The sequence below is a fragment of the Mustela putorius genome, unplaced genomic scaffold (genome assembly GCF_011764305.1).
Source record: "Mustela putorius furo isolate JIRA1106 unplaced genomic scaffold, ASM1176430v1.1 tig00000450_pilon_pilon_pilon, whole genome shotgun sequence".
Lineage (NCBI taxonomy): Eukaryota > Metazoa > Chordata > Mammalia > Carnivora > Mustelidae > Mustela > Mustela putorius.
In genome coordinates this window covers 22,194,461-22,216,859 of record NW_025421385.1, presented here as the reverse complement: position 1 = coordinate 22,216,859, position 22,399 = coordinate 22,194,461, and the positions used below count along the sequence as shown (strand labels likewise).

Here is a 22,399-nt window from a genome sequence, read left to right as displayed (position 1 = left end):
GAGGGAAGTACAAGGTAATCTGTAGGTCCTGCATGTCATTTACCCCATGCTGTTCTCCATTGTTCCTCTCCAGATGAACTGACGCTCTCATATTCCCTGAATAAATTAGGCTGCTTAATCATATGCTGTTTCACCCATTGGAACACATGACTGCCATCTTCTCCTGATGCCTAGCCGGGCTCAAGAGCTCACTGTACTTTGACTTGCTCAAAGAAGGTCCTCCAGGGTTTGTTCTAATGGCATTCTGTGTTTTTCCTTCATAGCACTTAGCACAGTTGCCGGGAAATCATTCACGATGCCATTAGTTCCTGCCATGAGGCCAGAGAGCCCCATGGGCAGCTCGTTCACTGAAGTGTCCCCAGTGCTTTGCTCATGGCACACTAAATATTTGTGGGATGTATTAATAAACACATGAGTTAATTTATTACCTGTGTCCTCCCCAATTCCCCCTTTTCCCTGAATTACAAAATTGACAGGACTAAGGATGCCAGCCTAGTAACATGTAGCTTATCAGTGATGCCCCGAGACGGCTCAGATCATTTCTTTTGCATTCTTGGAGCCCATTATGGTACTCTGGGTAAGCTCAGTGTATAACATAAACCACAGAGTCCACTGCGGACCTTAATGAGAATTTAGATATTCCTCTTTATGCCTGCTCCTTGAACTGGGTTTAAAACTTAAAAATCAAAGTAGAGTAATCCAAGCAAAAACTGAGAGGGAAATCGAACTTAGAGAATCTGGCCAGTGGCATAAGTTTCGATTCTAGATTTCTAAAGGAAAAATATTAAAGCATTTCCATCATCTTTTGTTATCCCTAATGCTCTCATTACCAGTGAGGACATTAATATGTACTGATGTATTCAAATTGGCCACAATGTGAGTTAGAAGTAATTGGTTATTATCAGTCATGAAACACAAAATTACAATGGGTTTCACTTGTTTTTACCAATTAGAGCATTGATTAGAATAGGGTTATCTCCCAGAAGGTGTGCTCACTGGCTCCTCTTTGTGGTGCTAGCTTCCTAGGGCTTCTGTTAACAAAATCCCACAAGCTAAGTGGCTTGAAGCGGCAGCAGTTTCTTGTCCCACAGTTCTGGAGGCTCAAAGTCTGAAATCAGGGAATGAGCAGGGCCGTGCTCCCTGTGAAGGTTCTAGGGGAGGATCCTTACTTCATAGTTTCTGATGACTTCTGGTGATCTGTGGCTTGCCACAGCACTGTCATTTCTACCTCTGACTTTGCCTGACATTTTCCCCTTGTGTCTGTGTCTACATGGCATTTTCCCTGTGAGTCTCACTCTTCCTGTAAGGACATGAGTCATATCAGATTATGGGCTGCCCTACTCCAGTTCCCACTGCATCTTAAGTGGATTGAATCTGCAAAGACTCAACTTCCAGATAAGGTCACATTCACAGGTCCCAGGGCTTAAGTCTTCAACGTATCTTTTTTTTTTTTTTTTTTTAAGATTTTTAAATTTATTTATTTGACAGAGAAGAGAGATAGAGAGGGAACATAAGCAGGGGGAGTGGGAGGGGGAGAAACAGGCTTCCCACTGAGCAGGGAGCCTGATGTGGGACTCGATCCCAGGACCCGGAGATCATGACCTGAGGTGAAGATAGATACTTAACGACTGAAGCACTCAGGCGTCCCAAGGCTTCAACGTATCTTTTTTGGGGGGCACGGTTCAACCTATAACACTTGTATAAGTTGTGTGTCCACAAGTACATATCTCTCAGGGGATGGGTTATCACGGGAAAGGTGGAAAACTGCCCCAATGGAAAGGAAACATCCACTCTTTTGCCCTCTGACATCATTGTCCGTGTAATGGGAATCATTATTGAAGTTTATTTAAATAATACTGGGGGACAGAGAGAACGAATGTAGAGATGTATGTGATTTAAAAAGCAGGGAGGACTATTAAAAGATAGAAGATGGTCAAGAAAAAGTGTAACATGCACATAATGGAAGTGTAAAGCAAAACTGTACCACTGAAAGAGGAACCACTCTGAAAGCAATTATTTTATAAATAGTGTGGCTAAAACAGACTTTATTTTGAGAAGCATGGTATCCTTGAGGCATACAGCTTATTTTAAAATTACAATGGCTATCATATAATGTTAATATATTTCTAGAGCCATTTTCTTTAAAACACTCAAGATAACTTTACAAAATTTAATCTCATGTGATTCCTCTGGGGCAGGCAGGAAGACACTTGACATTAGGTTGTTGGAAATTTTTTCCCTTTCATTACCCAAAAAATGTAATGTAGATGGACAAACAGCAAATTAAGTCAAAAGACAAGCTAAGGAGAAATTTGAAACCTACCATAAAATGCTAATTTCCTTTAGATGGAAAGAGCCAGTATTTCCTTTAGATATAATAAGCCAATATAAAGGGACCAGAAGTTGTGGAGAAAAAATGAGCAAATGACATGTACACTTCACAGGGAAAGCAATGCATATGGATTCTAAACATATGAAAGAAAGCTCAACTTCACTCATAATAAGAAAAATAAAATTATGATAGAGTACCACTTTATATATCAACAAAGATCAAAAAAGTTTTTGATCCTTGGGACCTTTTGATCCTTGAGTTTTTGATCCAGGACCCCTCATAGGGGTTTTTAGTCATTGAAGTGTAGTTGATATATAATATTATATTAGTTTCACGTAATCATGAAGTTTATATTAGTTTCACGTAATCATGAAGTAATCATGGTAAATCTAGTTACTGTCACCCATACAGAGTTGTTACAATATTATTTATATTTTCTATGCTATACATTGCAACCCTATGTATTATTTATAATTGAAAGTTTGTATCTTTTAATCCCCTTCCCCTAATTTGCCCAATTCCCCTTCTCCTCTTGGCAACTACCAGATTGTTCTCTGTATCTGTGAATCTGTTTCTGGTTTTTTTTTTGTTAATTTGTATCATTTTTTAGATTCCACATATAAGTGAAATTATTTTCTCTATCTGACTTAGTTCACCTAGCGTAATCCCTCTAGGTCTATCCAGATTTCATTCTTTTTTAAGGCTGAGTAATATTCCATTGCATGTGTATCACTTTTTTTAAAAGTGCAACACTTAGGTTGCATCCATATCTTGGTGATTGTAAATAATGCTACAATGAACGTAAGGGTACATCTTTCTGAATTAGTGTTTTTGTTTTCTTTGGATAAATAGCTAGAATTGCCAGATCATGTGGTAGTTCTAGTTTTAATTTCTTGAGGATTCTCCACATTCTTTTCCATAGTGGCTGCACCATTTTGCATTCCCACCAACAGTGTACTAGGGTTCCCTTTTCTCTGATTCCTCACCAGCACTTGTTATTTCTTGTCTTTTTGATAGTAGCCATTCTGACAGATGTGAGGTGATATCTCATTGTGGTTTTGATTTGCATTTTCCTGATGATGAGTGATGTTGACTATCTTTCCATATGTCTGTCAGCTATCTGGATGCCTTCCTTGGAGAAGTATCTCTTCAGGTCTTCTGCCCACTTTTCAATCAGTTATTTTTTTGGTACTGAGTTGTGTGAGTTCTTAATATAGTGAGGATATTACCCCCTTAATGGATATATCATTTGCAGATATATTCTCCCATTCAGTAGATTGTCTTTCATTTGTTGAGGGTCTTGTTCACTGTGCAAAAGCTTTTTAGTTTGATGTAGTCCCTTTTGTTTCATTTTACTTTGCTGCCTTGGGAATTTCATCATTGGTTTGTATAGACCGACTGATGCCATATAGGCAACCCACTGCACTCTCTTTCAGGCTCTTTTAAAAAAACTGTTCTTGAGGCTTCTCATCTTAGCGTGCTTTGAGGTTGTCTTTAAGAAGTACCATTGGTTTCTAACACAGCTGGTTACGTTGGTAGTTGGAGGATGCCAAGAAGAGATACCTAGGAACTCCCGTCAGATGTTAGGGAGAGTTTTATTATTATAACGGTCTGTCTGAAGGAACTTGTTAAGCTGCTTCTAACCTTTTTTTTTTTTTTTTTGCATTTTGGTTAGCTGAATTTTCTTGCTGAAGCTTATTGAACTTCAGTCCTGTTATATGAAGAAAAAAAGATACAGGATACCTTTAGCAGTTAATAATAGATCTGCTCTGTTCATGCATACATGTATACATACATACACACATGTGCAGCTTAAAATTGTAGGGTGTGTGTGTGTGCACGCATGCATGGAGGGGAATCATATCCTTCTCAAACAGAGATTTCAAAAAAAAAAAAAAAGAGACATTCACAACGTAAGGACTGCAAAGCTCACCACACATGGGAAACATGCGGAGGAGGCATCCCTCAGCTTTGTGGTCGTGCCTTAAGGTTGTAGAACAGTTTTACTCACTTTCTGCTCACCACTGGAGCAGAGGCGTACAAGGGAGAAGAACATTTTAGTTTATCAAGACTAGTGAGGCAGCCTACTAAGGTCATCCTTCTAACAGGTTTAAGGTGGATAAGCTGTGTTTGGCTCTAGCAGGGAGGAGACACTTGGCAAAATGTTTTGTTTTAATAACTTTTTAAATAACATTAATAACTGTTCACCGGTCCTGCAACCAAAGCAGTTAAACATGGCAAGAGAAAATGCTGTAGCTAATTATGCTCCATTTTAAACTGACTACAGGTCTCCAAAGGACATTAAAACAACCTGCCAGTCCTACTACGTTTCTCTGGTATATTCCTTCTAGCGGAATGACCATTTGGAAATGACCACTTTCCAAAAGGACCGTTTCATACCATTTCATGTCTTCTACTAAAATCTACAGCACCCCACTCTCCACTGTGAAGTTGCATGTCATTGAGGTGAACTCCCTCTTCAACATCCTTAAGGACAGCGGAGCCTGTCCTTATCTGCACCTCTAATTTCTGTATTGTATTACAGTGATTGGAGTAGCCCTGTCCCATCTTTTTTTTTGAAATTTCGCTTCAGTGTTCCAGAATTCATTGTTTATGCACCACATCCAGTGCTCCATGCAATATATGCCCTCCTTAATACCCACCACCGGGCTCACCCAACACCCTCCTCTCCCAAACCTTCAGTTTGTTTCTCAGAGTTCACAGTCTCTCATGCTTCATCTCCCCTTCAGATTTCCCCCAACTCACTTCTCCTCTCCATCTCCCCATGTCCTCCATGTTATTCCTTATGCTCCACAAGTAAGTGAAACCATATGATAATTGACTCTCTCTGCTTGACTTATTTCACTCAGCATAATCTCCTCTAGTCCTGTCCATGTTGATATAAAAGATGCGTATTCATCCTTTCTGATGGAGGCATAATACTCCATAGTATATATGGACCATATCGTCTTTATCTATTTGTCTGTTGAAGGCATCTTGGTTCTTTCCACAGTTTGGTGACTGTGGCCATTGCTGCTATGAACATTGGGGTACAGATGAACTGTGGCCATTGCTGCTATGAACATTGGGGTACCTTCTTTTCACTCCATCTGTATCTTTAGAGTAAATACCCAGTAATGCAATTGTAGGGTCATAGGGAAGCTCTATTTTTAATTTCTTAAGGAACTTCCACACTGTTTTTCAAAGTGGCTGCACCAACTTGCATTCCCACCAACAGTGTAAGAGGGTTCCCCTTTCTCCACATCCTCTCCAACACTTGTTTACTGACTTATTCATTTTGATCATTCTAACTGGTATAAGGTGGTATCTCGGTGTGGTTTTGATTTGAATCTCTCTGATGCTAATGATGGTGAACCTTTTTTTCATACATCTGTTAGCCATTTGTGTGTCTTCTTTGGAGAAGTGTCTGTTCATGTCTTCTGCCCATTTTTTTAATGTGATTATTTGTTTTGTGTGTGTTGAGTTTGAGGAGTTCTTTATAGATCCTGGATATCAGCCCTTTGTCTGAAGTGTCATTTGCGAATATCTTCTCCCATTCCGTGGGTTGACTGTTTCCTTTGCTGTGCAGAAGCTTTTGATCTTGATGAAGTCCTAAAAGTTCATTTTCGCTTTTTGTTCTTGTTTCCTTTGCCTTTGGAGACATATATTGAAAGAAGTTGCTGTGGCTGACGTCGAAGAGGCTACTGCCTATGTTCTCAATGATTTTGATAGATTCCTTCCTCATGTTGAGGTCTTTTATCCATTTCGAGTTTATCATTGTGTATGGTGTAAGAGAATGGTTGAGTCTCATTCTTCTACACATAGCTGTCCAATTTTCCTGGCACCATTTATTGAAGAAATGGTCTTTTTTCCACTGTGTATTTTTTCCTGCTTTGTCGAAGATTATTTGGCCATAAAGTTGAGGGTCCATATCTGAGCTCTCTACTCTGTTCCACTGGTCTATGTGTCTGTTTTTGTGCCAGTACCATGCTGTCTGGTGATCACAGCTTTGTAGTAAAGCTTGAAATCAGGCAACGTGATGCCCCCGCTTTTGTTTTGCTTTTTCAACATTTCCTTGGCAATTCATAGTCTCTTCTGGTTCCATACAAATTTTAGGATTGTTTGCTCTAGCTCTTTGAAAAATGTCAGTGGAATTTTGATCAGAATGGCATTGGAAGTATAGATTGCTCTAGGCAGTATAGACATTTTAACAATATTTATTCTTCTAATCCATGAGCATGGAATGGTCTTCCATCTTTTGGTGTCTTCAGTTTCTTTCATGAGTGTTCTATAGTTCTTCGAGTACAGATCATTTACCTCTTTGGTTAGGTTTATTCCCAGTATCTTATGGTTCTTGATGCTATATGGAATTATTTCTCTAATTTCCCTTTCTGTATTTTCATTGTTAGTGTATAAGAAAGCAACTGACTTCTGTACATTGATTTTGATAGAACAAATCAGTAAGAGAAGAGAGAAGAACAACATGGTCCTCTCAGTTGATCCAGAAAAAGTATTTGACAAGATACAGCATCTATTCCTGATTAAAACGTTTCAAAGTATAGGGATAGAGGGAACATTCCTCAACTTCATAAAATCTATCTACGAAAAACCCACAGCGAATATCATCCTCAGTGGGGAAAAGCTGACAGCCTTCCCTTTGAGATCAGGAACATGACAAGGATGTCCACTCTCACCACTCTTGTTCAACATAGTATTAGAAGTCCTAGCAACAGCAATCAGAAAACAAAGAGAAAAAAAACGTATTCAAATTGGCATTGAAGAAGTCAAACTCTCTCTCTTCACAGATGACATGATACTTTACATGGAAAACCCAAAGACTCTACCCCCAAACTACTAGAACTCATAGAGCAATTCAGTAACGTGGCAGCCCTGGCCCATCTTAGGCCAGCCCCCTGCCATGCTTTGAGTCCCATCACTTCATGCTTGCCTATAAGTAGACTCTCATGGCTGCACATCTTCAGTCCCCGCTCCTCTGCCTCATTCCCATGATGCATGAAAGCCCTCCTTAGTATTATCAATCGGATCTTTCCTTAACATACCCAGTCCCATGCCCCGTCCAGCTACAGTCCTATTTCCTTGGTTTCCTAAGCAAAACCTCTTGAGTGATCTGCGTGCGTGTTTCCTCTCCTGTCCTTTTCTCTCCACCTGCCTCACGGCATCTGCCCTGCCATTGCTGCTGAACCTGTGCTTGTTAGAATCACCAGCCCTCTCCCTATTGCCAAATCCAAGGTCATCTCTCTGTCTTTATCTTTTTTTTTTTTTAAAGATTTTATTTATTTATTTGACAGACAGAGATCACAAGTAGGCAGAGAGGCAGGCAGAGAGAGAAGGAAGCAGGCTGCCTGCCGAGCAGAGAGTCCAATGTGGGGCTCGATCCCAGGACCCTGGGATCATGACCTGAGCCGAAGGCAGAGGCTTTAACCCGCTGAGCCACCCAGGCACCCCCTCTCTTTATCTTTCTCAGCCTTTCAGCAGTTTTTAATCACGGGTGACCCACTCCTTGTTTCTTGAAACTCACCTCTGTGATCTCTCACTCAGTCTCCCTGGTGACATCTCCTGCCCCATTTCTAAACCCCCTTCTCTTTTCTCTCTATACTTTTACCTTAGGGGCATCTCATCCAGCTCGTAAATACTGTGCATTTGATGCTCACCTTTGTGTCTCTAACCTTGACTTCTCTACAGAGCTCTGGACTCATTTTTCCAAAAGCCCACCTAGCTAGCATCTCTTCTTGAATATTATGTTACTTTTCTACAGGTTCTTAATCAATTACAGCAAAATTAGTGCCTTAAAACAACACCCATTTATTATGTCATAGTTTCTGTGGGTCAGAAGTCTAGGCACAGCATTCCTCAGCTGTGTTCTCTGCTTAAGGTCTCACAAGGCTGGTAAAAATGAAAGCAGTTAAGTCAAATGAAGTCAAAAGAAGCCAAAATTAAGTTGGTGTTGGCCAACCTGGGCTCTTACCTGGAAGCTTCCAGGCTTGTTGAGGTTTGAGGTCAGTGGTAGAATCCCATGACTGAAGTCCCTGTGGCCTTGCTGGCTGTTGCCTGGGGTTCATTCTCAGTTTCCAAAGGCCGCTTGCCTTCCTTGACTTCTGGCCCACTCCATCTTCAGAGCTGGCAGTGGCACATTGAATCCTTTTTGTGCTTCTACTATCTCTGCCTTCCTTTCTACTTTCCTCTTCTGCCTTTGAAAGATCCATGTGATTACAGTAGGCCCCCCCAAGATAATACAGGATAATTGCCCAGTCTTGGAGTGAGTAGTTAGTAACCTCACTTATATCTGCAAAGTCCCTTTTGCTGCGTGATATGAAATATTTGTGGGTATGAAGCTAGGGAAGAAAGATCTTGGGGCCCAAATTTCTTTTCTCTTTCTTTCTTTTTAACATTTTGTTTATTTGTCAGAGAGAGTGAGCAGAGTACAAGCAGGGGGAGCGTCAGGCGAGGGAGAAGCAGTCTCCCTGCTGAGCAAGGAGCCCAATGCAGGACTAAATCCCAGGACCCAGTGATGGTGACCTGAGCGGAAGGCAGTTGCTTAACCAACTGAGCCACCTAGGCGTCCCTTGGGGCCCAAATTTCTTAATACCACGGGTATCTAATAAGAGTCTCAAGCTGATCATTTCTTTTTTTTTTTTAAGATTTTATTTCTTTATTTGATGAGATGATAAGTAAGCAGAGAGGCAGGCAGAGAGAGCAGGGGAAGCAGGCTGCTTGCGGAGCAGAGAGCCCAATGCAGGGCTCGATCCCAGGACCCTGAGATTATGACCTGAGCCGAAGGCAGAGGCTTTAACCCACTGAGTCACCCAGGCATCCCTCAATCGATCATTTCTGAGGCAGAAGTCCCTTACTCTGACTCAAACCTGTTTTTCCACTTGCCTTTTCCACCTCAGCACCTGTTGCTCAGTTCAGAAACCTTGGAATCATCCCTGATTTCTTTATTTTCCTTACTTATCTCCACTGTCCCAGTCACATCTCTCGACAAATCTCATTGTCTCTGCCCCAAAATATACCCTAAATGCCTCTGCTGTTTTTCATCCTGCCTGCTGCCATGCTGGTGCCAGAAAGGGTCACCTCTGTGTGAACAGCCGCAGTACTTCTGCTTCAGCTCTCGGCCCCCACACGTGGGCCCCTGTTCTACAACATGATTTTAGTTGCTTTATGGCAGTCTATCCTTTAGAAACACAGAAACAAATCATAATTTATTTAGTTATTATTTTGCATTTTGCTTCCTCTTAAACATCTTTAAACATATACTCTTTTTTGGCATATCTTTGATATTATCTTATGGAAATTCTAGAAGCACATTTATTAGGTCAGAGAGTATAAATATTTTCAGGGCTTTAAGTATGTGTGCGTGTGTGTGTGTGTGTGTGTTTATAATAAATGTAAATATATGTATATTTAAAGCCCTGAAAATATCTATATCTATCTATACATAAATACATATGTATATATATTTAAAGCTCTGAACATATCTGTATCTGTATCTATCTATATATAAATATGTATGTATTTGTGTGTGTGTGTGTGTGTGTGTGTGTGTATACCCCATGAAAACTTTGGTAAGTTGAAATGACATAAAGTGGGGAGTATCCCCCTCACTTTCCAGAAGTTTGAGTTACACTACTTTGCTTTTAGGGAAAACTTGCGTTAGCAAAGTAACAGCTATTTTCATAAAAGTTAAAAACCTCTTCAGATTTCTTTCCATTAACATGAGAGGTACTGATGTAGGTCTTTTCCAAGCAAAGTGGCGTAATGCAGACTTTCAGAAAGCAGGGAACCCCTGGGTTGCCAAATTGCCTTAGAGAAAGGATACTGTACAGCAGTTAATATTCCCTAGGCAGAGTTATAGAAGTGCCCATTTTGATAAGTATTCGCCAGCCTAAGCAAGTAAAAAGTGGTATTCTGTTTTAATTTGCATTTGTTTGATAACTAGTAAGGTTGAATTTTGGTAGGTTTATCTGTTTCTATTTCTTTCAAAAATGGCTCATTTCTCTTTTTCTGTTAGGGTGTTGATCTTTGCCTTTCTCACATTTAATGGGTATTTATTGAGTAACATTTCTTTCCATTATTGATTTCAGAGCCCACTTCATCACATACTTAATTTAACATTAGAATAATAAATATTCTAGTTCTAAAATTTTTTTTTGCTAATTAAAAATAAAAAGAATTGTTATTAAAAAAAAGAATTGTTCGATTCAAGCCTGATCTATTTAATACATACATAATAAAAGTGGTTAGTGTTTAGCTATTTGAGTGAAGTGTGACTGGTCCATTACTCTCTTTTCCTTTAAAGTGTGATTGAGTACAAAAAATAGGCAGTCATTGCCCTCTTATTATCCACAACTGCAGAGAACCCACCTGTGTTAAGCTCGTGTCCTTATCCAAAGTTCTACTGTCTTCCCGAGGGTGGTTGTCTTACTTGCAGTCAAGACTAGCCTGGAAAAGAACCCCAGGCTCATTAAACTGGTCTTAGAATCCTTGGTTAGTGACCATATCCATCACAGATACATATTTATAGAAACAGCAGCACATTCAGCAAGTCTTCATTATGATCCTTTGAAGCAGTAGCCTTCATTGGGTTATGTTTCTCACCGCTCACATTTTATCATACTTGTTAAAAGTTAAAGGAAGCAGCTATGAGGTTTAAAGGAGGAAAGGCTCCTTGAAAACATGGCTGAAGATGGAAAGCTTCTCTAGATAGTAGTAAGATGTCTTGAGGTCCTGCATAGCATGAATTATTAAGTGCCATTAAGACTATACAGGAAGCATAAAGAATGTAATTGCTATAAAAGCAATATGTGGGCCCCTGGGTGGCTCAGTTGGTTAAGCATCTGACTCTTTGTGTTTCAGCTCAGGTCATGATCTCGGGATCCTGAGATCAAGCCCTGCACTGGGCTCCAGGCTCTGTGTGGAATCAGCTTGAGAGTCTCTCCCTTGCTCCCTGCCCCTCCCCACTGCTCTAAATCAATCAATCAATCAATCAAATCTTAGGGAAAAAAGTGGTATGTTTACTTTTGCATCATGTAAAGAGGGTACAAATTGGGGAGGTAATGTCTGCATCATTTAATACTTGTTTTCTCTCAAAAGTGGCAGAAAGGCCCCAAATTTGCTCAGGTTATAAACACATCCCTTTTATACATTACTTTTGGCCTGAAAGGTAAATGCTGCTTTAATGGAACACTTCCTGTCAAAAAGTAATAACACTAATACATGTTTGATGTGCCGTATTTCATTTATTGCTTTTGCTGAGATGACCAAATAGTTCAATGAGAACAATGTTGCTAATTTTAGAGATAGCTGTGTTCACTATAGCTGTTGGAAGAAGATTGATTTTATGGTAATGTTATCTTGTTTCGAAAGCAGTCATTTCTACTGTGCTTTTTAGTTCTGTGCTCATTTTCAGAAAGAGGGTATTATTTTAATCGTGCATGTCTGCCCTAAACTTGAATACACAGGGCTCTGAGACAAGAATGGGAGGCAGGAAATGAGGGGAAACAATGAAGGATTCTGGCGGGAGGTGGGGCGAGGGGAGACGGTGCAGAATGGGAAGGGTGCTTCATGAGACCCTTTAGTGCTCATCATCATTTTTACCAAAATATAATTATAAAAGGAAGGAAGTACAATATATGTGCATATGTGGTTAGTAATTTTGGAGTGGTTGAATAGTTAGAATGAGGCTGTTACCCATGTGCCCACTCTGCCTTCATTATCAAACCCAGAAGGGAATGGGCCAGGCCCACTGCTGAGGGGACAGAAACTGTTATAAACACTGTCTCTGCTAAAGAAATGGAGACTGTCTTTTCAAGGATTAGAAGTGGAAGCTATGGAGAGCAACTTGTTCAAGGTTGTGCAACAGAATAGGGGTAGCTGTGGGATCATTTTGCTTATTTGTTTCTGACACTGTCTTCTTGTCTTTATAACAAAGTAAAGATGTATTTGTTTCTGGAAGACTGAAGAATGGTGAAAATGTGTTCTTACCTAAAAATAAAATCACTATGGTATTATGGCAGTTCTTGATTTTTAAGAGTCTCTCAAAATTCAAGAAGCAATATGTGTTCACTGTCCTCTGTATTATGAAAGGAATGGAGCTAAAAGGAAACAACTGGAAGCAAGATCTTAATTCTGCTCAAAATCTTGGTGACTGTTTTAGATTTTGTGACTATTTTAGATTTTAGATGTGTGTGACTTCTGAAGTATAAATACTATTATTTTCAAAGGTATGTTTTATGAAATCACAGTTGTACCCTTCTCCTCCTGAGAAAACATTCTCCTGAGTTGTATATGTCAGTAGTGATTTCTTAAAATGCCTATTTTTGCTTTTTAGATGCTGATAGACAAGATTCCATTAATCTCTTCCTGGGGGTTTTTCATCCCACTGAAGGGAAACCTCATCTCTGGGAACTCCCAACAGATTTTTATTTGCATCATAAAAATACCATGAGACTTTTACCAACAAGAAGAAGGTATTCTTCTAGTCTACTGTATAAACTCAGATTTGATGTTACTTTGAGTATGAAATATTTTCATTTTTGAGTCATAATCACATAGGCTAAAGTAGTCTTACTACACGTTTGCTGTGAGGAACTCCGTGTTGTTGGTGTCCTGATACTAGATCTGGGAAATTGTCATTAACAATTGGTGGCTTTCATTTTTTGTAAGATAGAAAATTTCAGAACTTCATCATTGAAGAAAAGCTAATCACTAAGACAAACCATCAACATTATTTCTGAGTGCTTCCTACAAATTTGGAACTGAAAAGAACCCTCATATTTAAGGAGTCAGTCTTTGGTCTTTCAAGTGAGGGGTCCAAGCAGCATCACTTTGGAATGCTAATGGTGTTTCTTTCCGGAAGCATAACCTGCTCTTGGTGACACCGGTGAAGATGGGGAACTAGAACAGTGACCCGGGTGGCAGACACCATCCCCAACATCTCCTTTACCCAGGCCTTTCTAGAGTCAATAGCTATTTTAGGTTTTTTTGATGACAGTGGAATTGATATTAATATTCTCAAAAGAAATAAAGTTTTTACCTGTAGTCTAGCCTCTGGGTCAGGTTGATTCTGTACCTGAGTGACCTTGGATTAGTTATTTTAACCTCTCCCCACCTCATTTTTCTTACCTGCAGATGTGAATGGTAGACACACTTCAGAGTCATTGTGAGGGTTTAGTGAGAAGACTCATTAGTGTTTTTAACTGAGGCATCATGTACTAATGTAGTGAGTTTGGCCACACAAGCAAAATTTTCACACACAGGAGGCTGGAGACTGGTGCATTCTTCTTAGAGGCCTACAAGGTCAAGTTCTCTCATAATGCTTTTCTCTCACAGCATCAGTTTACTATGGCCCTTATTTTATGCAACAGTGCTTCCCAAACACTATGGGGGTCAGTGCTAGTCTGGGCTTCATTGTGTGGACAGACCACAGGCAACTGTACAATTAGCAAGTGCTGATGTTACAGCTGTTATCAAATTCTGTGTTACTTCAGGAGTGCTAGAATATATAGGGATGGGTCAGTTTCTGTTCTCAGATTTGTTCTTCTAAGTGCATGTTGTTGGAATAACCAACTTACTATTTGAGTTTACTTTCCCTGTTAATGAAGCACTGCTGGTTTTTGCATTAAATGATTGCCTCTGAATTTTTGCTGATAAAAAAGTAGAACTAATTATGTTTATTGGGTGAGAGATGAGTGTAAATACCCATATTTAACTCTAGTGATGCAATTGACAATGGGTAAATGTGGGTGATTTTCCAAAATTAAATATTACCTTCCAGTATTAAAGCTGTTAACACACAGGTTGGGAAGAATCAAAACTCAATTTACTCCTGCAGAAACGAACTCGTGTATTGCAAGTGTACATTAAACCACTTGCGTACCTTGAGTTACATAACTGATCACTAAGACAGGAGGTGGTCAGAGCTTATTTGTTGCATCAAAAGAAGCTGCTGTTATAGCTCCATTTTCTTAAAAAAAAAAAAAAAGGAAACTGAGATTGCAGAGAGAATGTGTCTTGACTGAGATAATTCAGCTCATTAGATGACTCAGCAAGAATCAAATTTTTTTTGAAAATAAAGTTTTATCAAAGTAGATAATATGGCTCTCTCAGTTGGTTTGGTCTCCTGGTTTTTTCTCCCAGAATATCACAATTCCAAAAAGTCAGTTTATGCTATCAAGAGTACATATTGGTTATAAACAGTACTTAAAAATACTGTAAGACACATTTTTATTTTGGACTTTCCGATGTCACCCACGAAACTGGTTATTTTGGTGACAGCTAATATTATAATTCTTAGATAAAATGAATATTTTAGCCAGAGGAAGTTAACTGGGTGAGAGCTTAGACATCACGGTTGGGTGGGGCAGAGTTAGAATTTCTGCCAATGTGTGACCTCTGACCTGCCGAACTCCAGAAACCCTTCTCCTCATCTGTAACATGGAGAGGACTATGTACACCTCACAGGGTCATTTTGAGGATTAGGTGAGAAACTGTGTGGGAATTACTTAGTACTGGGTCTGACACAGAATCCACACAGTCCTAAAGTGGCCAGGTTCTGGACAGATGGCCTCCAGTTTAAACCTGAGTGACTGTGGGCAAGTTACATAACTGGTCTCAGTCTCAGTGGCCATTATCAGTAAAATAGAGATAATAATATCATCTAACTTGTACATTTTTCTGAGCATCAGATGGAATAATATAAATGCTTACTACACAGCAAACCCAACAGATGTCAGTACTGTGATTATTCTTTAAGGAGAATCTATTCCCTAGTTGTAAAATTTATTTAAAAATCATCCAGGATGACCATAAAATCTGGAAACTTAGATAATATTATTTTATCACTTATTATGATATGATATCAATACCCACTTTATATGTATTTGCTTGTGTTTCCAAACTGGGTGACCATACCATATTTTATATTGTGTGTACCAGTGTTTACTCTGGTATGTGTATATATATATATATATGTATATATATATATTTTAAGATTTTATTTATTTATTTGACAGAGATCACAAGTAGGCAGAGAGGCAGGCAGAGAGAGAGGAGGAAGCAGGCTGCCCGCTGAGCAGAGAGCCCAATGCGGGTCTCGATCCCCAGACCCTGAGATCATGACCCGAGCTGAAGGCTGAGGCTTTAACCCACTGAGCCACCCAGATGCCCCAACTCTGGTATATTTTTATTGAATGATAAGGGAAGGGGGAATAATTTTTGCTCTGACTAGAATTCATCCAAACCAGGACCTCTTGAAGTAACTACTTCCATTACTCAGAATCCCACATTTATCTGTCTGCCCAGAACTGCTAGATGAAGTTTTGTCCTGATTTAGGTTAATGTGTCATACATCATCCAAGATGCTATTTATTGACTCAGTGTTTATCAGGTCACTGAGATGTTTTTACATATTAAGCGCTAATTAATTCATTAACCCAGAGTTGGATGGTTTCCTGGCCCTGTTCACTGTCTGATATATGAGTTTCCTCTGCGTCTCCCCAGGAGAGGTCATCTGGCCTGTGCGCAACCAGTCCTGATTTGTCCCCTGGGCGGTGTCTGGTTGAGGAGGTTCTTTTCAGACAGTCCACTTATACAGTTCTTCCCCACATCACCTGAGATCTGCTGCTCTGTACCTTTACCTACTAATCTCAGTTCGATCCACTGAGACCTTAAGAACACGATTTCCCTATCCACTTTATGGTCTTTTAACTATTTGAAGACGAGTTCACACCTTCTCAGAATCTCTTCTTTAGGATAAACAGCCCCACTCTCCCCAGCTATTCCTCACGAACTGTGATTTCAAGTCTCTTCGGGGTTCAGAATGCTCTTCTCTTATGGATCCCAGTCCACAGCAGTGTTCTTTTTCAACTCTGGTGCCCAGACTTGGGTTCAGTAATGGTCACAGTTTGATCTGATTTGTGCCAAATATCGTGGAACCCACTGGAGCCATTACTCCTCTTATCCTGGTTACTCTGCGTTTATCATTAACTATAAGATTGCACTAGCTGTTTTTAGCAATGCCATCATAATGTTGACTCTCTGAGCTTCCTGTCCATTAGAACTCCTAAGTGTTTTTAACATGACCTGCTACCAGGCCTTATCTATACCATTCTTGTATGCTCATTCGAGCATTCTTGGTCATGGTCATATATGCTTTGCTTGCTTCCAAGAGAAAAGGTTTAATTGTATTACTTTTTTATTAACATTACTAATGAATTTGCAGTTTCTTTAGATATAATCAGCTGGTCTTCTTGATCCTGATACAAATCCTTGATGAAAAATATTAACTAGAATAAGGTAGATGGCAGAGCCCTCTGGGACACCACCAGACGACTCCTTCCACCTTAACATTGTTTCATAATTTTGGGTTGGAATTATTAAAATGGCTGTAACTGACTCTACGGTCATCATTTAACTATACTGTCCTCCTGCCCCCATTTCTCTATCTCATTCACAAATATTGATAGCTTTGCTAAAGTCCTTGTGCTAGTTCAGAGGGTTCCCATGTTCGTTAGGGGAAATAAAGAGTCTTTTTTTTGAAGTCTCCCTAACCTTCCTTTGTGAGTGAGCCAGTGGAATTGAGCACTCTTCATAACAGCAACCAAAGAAGAGAGAGCAGCTGACTTATGAGGTGTTGTTTGCAAAGGAAGAAGTAGCACGAACTTGCAGTCTCAGTCATCTGATCCCTGGTTCCAAAGCAGGTTTCTCTACTGCTTCCGGTCTCTTCCTCTGAGTAAACGTACTCAGGGGTAATGGTAACCAAGATCTCGCCCCTGCCTTGGGCTGAGCCCTCTCAGATGCTCTCATCTTCCGTTGGTCTCAGTTCATCTTCCCTAGGGCAGGGGTTTCTCAGGGGCTTTTGCTTCTGAGACCCACCCCGTAGAGCTGGACTTTAAAAAAAAAAAAAAAGTATGGTTACATTGCTTTAACCTGCGTAGGGAGATACAGTTTAGTAACATTCAGAAAAAAAAAAAATCTGTGGCCTGTTTCAAGTCACTAACAGATGCTCTTAATTCTTTTTCTCCACCTGATACATTCTGAGCTTAAACACATTCTTTATTATGTTTACTTCTTTATCTGAGGGAAGCTAATGGTGAAGAACATTCTTTAGGAAATTCCTTATATGTTAGCCGATACTTTTTTTATTTTCCTCCTCTGCCAAGATTAAGTGATTACAAAATAGAATTTACACCCATGTACACATGCTTGTGTATACACACACACACACACGCACACACACACATACCCCTTAAACAATTAAGCCATGCCTTTTCATTCTTCTGATCTGATGGTCTGATTCTCCTATTAGAAAAGCAAATGAGATTAGACTGGTATCTTTTGGAAGTGGATTCATGGAAGTCACTGGTCATCTTTTTAGGTTACTCACAACATATCTCTACTTAATACTTGATTCTGTTATCTTGCTAGAATTGACATCACACTCATTGGTGTATAGTTCCGGAATCTATTACCCTCTCACTTTCAAGCATCGAGACTGCATTTGCCCATTTTTAGTGTAAATTCCATTCTTAACTCTTTTTGGAAAGATGATTAAGCCCCAGTGGTACCAAGACACTTGAATTCTTTTAGAGATGCTCTGCTGTCTCCTTTCATCTCTTGGGCTGTACATGCTTCTCTGTTCTCTTGTTTTTATCTTTCCAGCATGAAACTTCTCATGACTGTTGAAGATCGAAAGAGTGCTGGGATTAAGTAGCTCTGCTTTTTCTGTCATTATTTTCAACACAGCATTTCTAACACTATTCTCTGTGTCAGACACACAGTTGTGCTCCGTAAATGTTGAAAGATTGAATGAATTATCCACAAGCAGCTGGCATAATCCTTTTCTGTTCTTTTCATGCTCTAAAGCCTTGCTATGCAAAAAGCAATGTGAGGACTGACCTTTCTGGTGTCACCCAGGACCTTCTCATCAACACAGAATCTCAGGCCCTACTGAATCAGAACCTGTCCTTTTACAGGATCTCCCAAGTGTTTGTGCGTGCACTGAATTTCAAGAAGGACTGTTGTAAAGCATAACTTCAGTCTCAAGCAAAGCTTGAAGAACTTTTCCTGTTACCATCTCACTTTCCCTCTCACAGTTAATTAGGCTTCATGTTCCTTTTTTCAATCATCCTCAGTTATATATTCTGCTTGCCATCTCTAGGAGACTTCTCTCTGTTGCCCATTTCATTTAAATACCCCCACATCTTCATAATTGGGATTATCCAAGATTGTAATGTCAGCGTTTTATTTTTAGAAAACTTTTCATTTATTTAAAATTATCCTTTTAGCATTTTTGGTCAGAGGCCCTTTTTTTTTTACTTCTGAACCTTTTGAAAATCTTTTTTTTTTTTTTAAGATTTTATTTATTTATTTGACAGAGGTAGAGAGAGCACAAGTAGGCAGAGTGGCAGGCAGAGGGAGAGGGAGAAGCAGGCTGTCCATTGAGCAGGGAGCCTGACATGGGGCTTGATCCCAGGCCCTGGGATCATGACCTGAACCAAAGGCAGCCACTTAACTGACTGAGCCACCCAGGTGCCCCGAAAATCTATATTTTTAATACATTTTGATATACTATTTCACATCATTCCCCTTCCTAGCACTCATGAACTTTGATATAGGGTTTTTCCCCTAAAAATCCAATATATCAGAATTTGATTTAGAATTAAATTCGACATTTCAGATGTTGGCTCAGAGCAGATGCGTCTTCTGGCAGAAATCCAGGTGATTGAAATTCCCTACCTTCCTCTGACTGGCCTCTGTAATGAAGTAGCGAATATTTACTGTTAAAGATTAACAGGGCCTCCACTATTTTCTAAGGGACCTTGTTCTTTAGGACTATCCATTCACTTAATGATTTTGCTTAACTGTTGTAATTAACTATACACACAGACCCCTATCCATAGAGCAGAGTGGAAAAAGTAATCTAGTTCTTAGATGGCAAGACAGTGTTGCTGATAGCACTTGGGTCAAGGTCCCGCTGCTCATTGGCTTGCTGAGTAATGCAGGCACAGTCTCTGGGGAGAAGTAACCAGCAGCTCCTAGAATCTGGCTTAGTATACCCAAATATTTTTTAGCTAAAAGTCAGTAACATCAGAACCTCTTGATTCTCAGGTGTGCTCATGGCATTTTTGTAGATCTGTGACATAGCTGAAACAAGAAAGGGGTTGGGAAAGAAATGAACGTGTTGAAGACCTCCTATGCCCAGCAGCATCTTACAGTAGACCATAAACCCCTTTTACCCAGTGAATTATAGAAAGCCAGCCCTTACATTTGGCCCATCTTATTCTTTCACTTATTTTTTTAAATTTTATAGTTACACTTACTGGTGGACTCCAGAGGTAATAAAACATTTACCGCTACCGTATGATGAAGGTAGGTACACTGTTTCTCTCTTAGTTTTTATACCAATATATTTTATAATTATTCCTAAATGAACTTGAAGCATTAAATTCTTTGCATATAATATTTCATTAAAAAGACATGAATGACTACTCAGTTTCATGTTGCTGCTATAATAGGGGATTTTAACATCTTAGATAGCTTTCTAGGGGCAGTGATTATGTTATACTTCTTTTATCCAAGTAGACCAGGAGCTTGTACTGTGTTTTATAGTTATTAGTTATGTCCCTGAAATGTCTAATGGATATAATATATTAGTTTACCCTTTTAAGTTAGTACTGATTATATTTCTAGGTATTTGGGGATAATGGGAAAGAAGTGAAGACCCACTCACAAGGAGAAATAAAATCTTCTCCTGTATCTAAGCAGTGGAAAAAGATACATATGTGTATATAAAAGTACATTTTAGTCACTAACATGTAATTTGTCAGAAAGGCAGGACATTTTTTATGTTAAATGAATGACCTCAAATATACAATACATTTGAATGATGTTTCCAAATTGAAATAATTGCTTGGTTTTAAATAGAATGTAGTGCTGTTACTGATTCCCTGACCTTGAAGAAGTCTGTCTTCCCAGTTGTGAAAGGGCACTAAGTAAGATCAGTTCCCAATCTGGAATGTTCCTCTTGAGGCCTCCCATCTAATCATGGTTAGGTATTCCAACTTTGGATGGTAAAGGCCATAAATTAAGAAGATTACAAATGATTTTTAGTTCTTAGTAAATTATTAATTAATTTTTTAAAAGTACTTACAACCTTGAAATTCTGGGAAAAATCATAACTCATATTGCAAAGAAGGTTTTTGTTCTAGGAGAAAGGAAAGGACTTTAACAGTCTAATGTTGGCCATGAACAACAGTCTACTGTTGGCCATGATTTGAAATATAAAAGAAAATATAGTGAAATAACTGCACAATTTTTATCTAGAAGGCAGAAGGTATTTATTTATGAGTAAAAAAGAATTTAAAGACCTGAATAGTTTGATTTCTAAAAAACTCCCTGTTCCCACCCAGACTTCCAGGCGCCTTCCTGCCTCCTTGGGGCTTGTCACACTTGGCTTTGCACTGTATACTCTGTGTACATATATCATCTCCTTCCCAAGTGTATGAGTGCTAGAGGCAGGAGCTGAACCTTGTTTGCCAGATGTCATCTGAAGACTTTATGAGTAATAGACATATCTCTCTTAGTTATCTGTGCTGCGAACTTAAAGAAGTTAATAGTGAAGAAATTCCACCGATATGAAGAAGAGATTGACATCCACAACGAGTTCTTTCGACCGTATGAACTGAGTAGTTTTGATGATACCTTTTGCTTGGCTATGACAAGCTCAGCACGGTACGTTGTGAGTGTCCTGAGACTGTTATAAGAATATTTGAACTTGAGTTTTCCTAGTCTATATAGCTATGTCTTGCTTTGCCACAAGTGCAATAGGCATTTGGATCAGATTCCATTTTACTTTCTTTTCCTTCAAAAAATGTAATGGGGGGGGCGCCTGGGTGGCTCAGAATATACGTAAGGACTAAGAAGAAATAGTATAAAAATGTGAATTGAATGAAAGTATCCTATGGATGGACAGTGATTCATATGGCATTTCTTTCCTCTTTCTTCAGTGACTTTATGCCTAAGACCATTGGCATAGATCCAAGTCCATTTACAGTGCGTAAACCAGATGAAACCGGAAAATCAGTCTTGGGGTAAGATTTGCATATAGAATGAAATTTTAAAGATTCATGTAAAACAATATGGCACTTGCAATGTAATTGGCACCAAAAAGAATAACTTCAAGTCATATAGTTTGGAGCACATTCCATTTATTGCATCTGTGCTGATAGCTTTTTCTTCACGCTGGGATCACTAAAGAATTCAGCATTGAAAGAATTTATAGGAATTTCAGCAACATGGTGCATTTTATTATTTTCAATTAGGAATATCACAGATGGCTAGGAACAGGTAGCAGATAATATGTGTTGTGTCCTATAAAAAAAAAAAACTCGGCATTCTCAGTTTCCTACAACATAAAATACTTAGGTAAGAATTTATAATCATTTTATTTATTTTTGGTGGCATCCTGAGGAACCATTAAAATAAATATGCTCGGATAAAGAAATTAATAAGTTTTCTGTGTATTACTGTAACATTGTTTGGGGGAAGACTGTTACATCCAATAATGTGAGGAAGAAGTCAAACCATGTTTATGTCTTCATGCTTAGAAACTGGATTGAGAGGTGATGTGTTCTAGCATAATCTGTTATTGCCGCTAACTTGAATGATTCAAGTGATGAGATTTCTTTTTTTTTTAGACTCTGGCCAGAAACCCTGGCCAGACTGTAGATATTGAGTCCTAATCATATTTGTAGGTGTGTATGGGATCCTGGTTGGGTTCTAGCTACATGTGGTTTATGCAATGAGATATATATTACTATTTCCAGATACACCATTTCTGTGGCCTTAAATACTAGTTGAATGTTTAAGCCTTAGACCAGAAACTAAGAAATTTAAGAGATGTCCTCAGGAGTTCAGAATTCAAGAAGTTCCTGGAAATGCATAAATGACCAGCTACATTATTGTATGGCACAGAAATTCCACTAATTTTAATTTTTACTTTACAGAAAGTCAGAAAATAGCTTATTTTCTATAATATTAATATAGTAA

The 22,399-nt window shown here is 39.1% G+C and overlaps 1 protein-coding gene across 3 annotated transcripts in view; it reads left to right on the top strand.

Annotated features, from left to right (window-relative positions):
* FIG4 (FIG4 phosphoinositide 5-phosphatase) overlaps nucleotides 1-22,399 on the top strand; it is a 124,150-nt gene that overhangs the window by 57,000 nt on the left and 44,751 nt on the right. For all 3 annotated transcript variants that reach the window (XM_004753497.3, XM_045080210.1, XM_013056702.2), the window contains 4 exons: nucleotides 12,681-12,819; nucleotides 19,662-19,720; nucleotides 20,935-21,082; nucleotides 21,358-21,441. In XM_004753497.3, coding sequence (XP_004753554.1) covers nucleotides 12,681-12,819; nucleotides 19,662-19,720; nucleotides 20,935-21,082; nucleotides 21,358-21,441 — 430 coding nt within the window. The remainder of the gene's footprint in view (nucleotides 1-12,680; nucleotides 12,820-19,661; nucleotides 19,721-20,934; nucleotides 21,083-21,357; nucleotides 21,442-22,399) is intronic.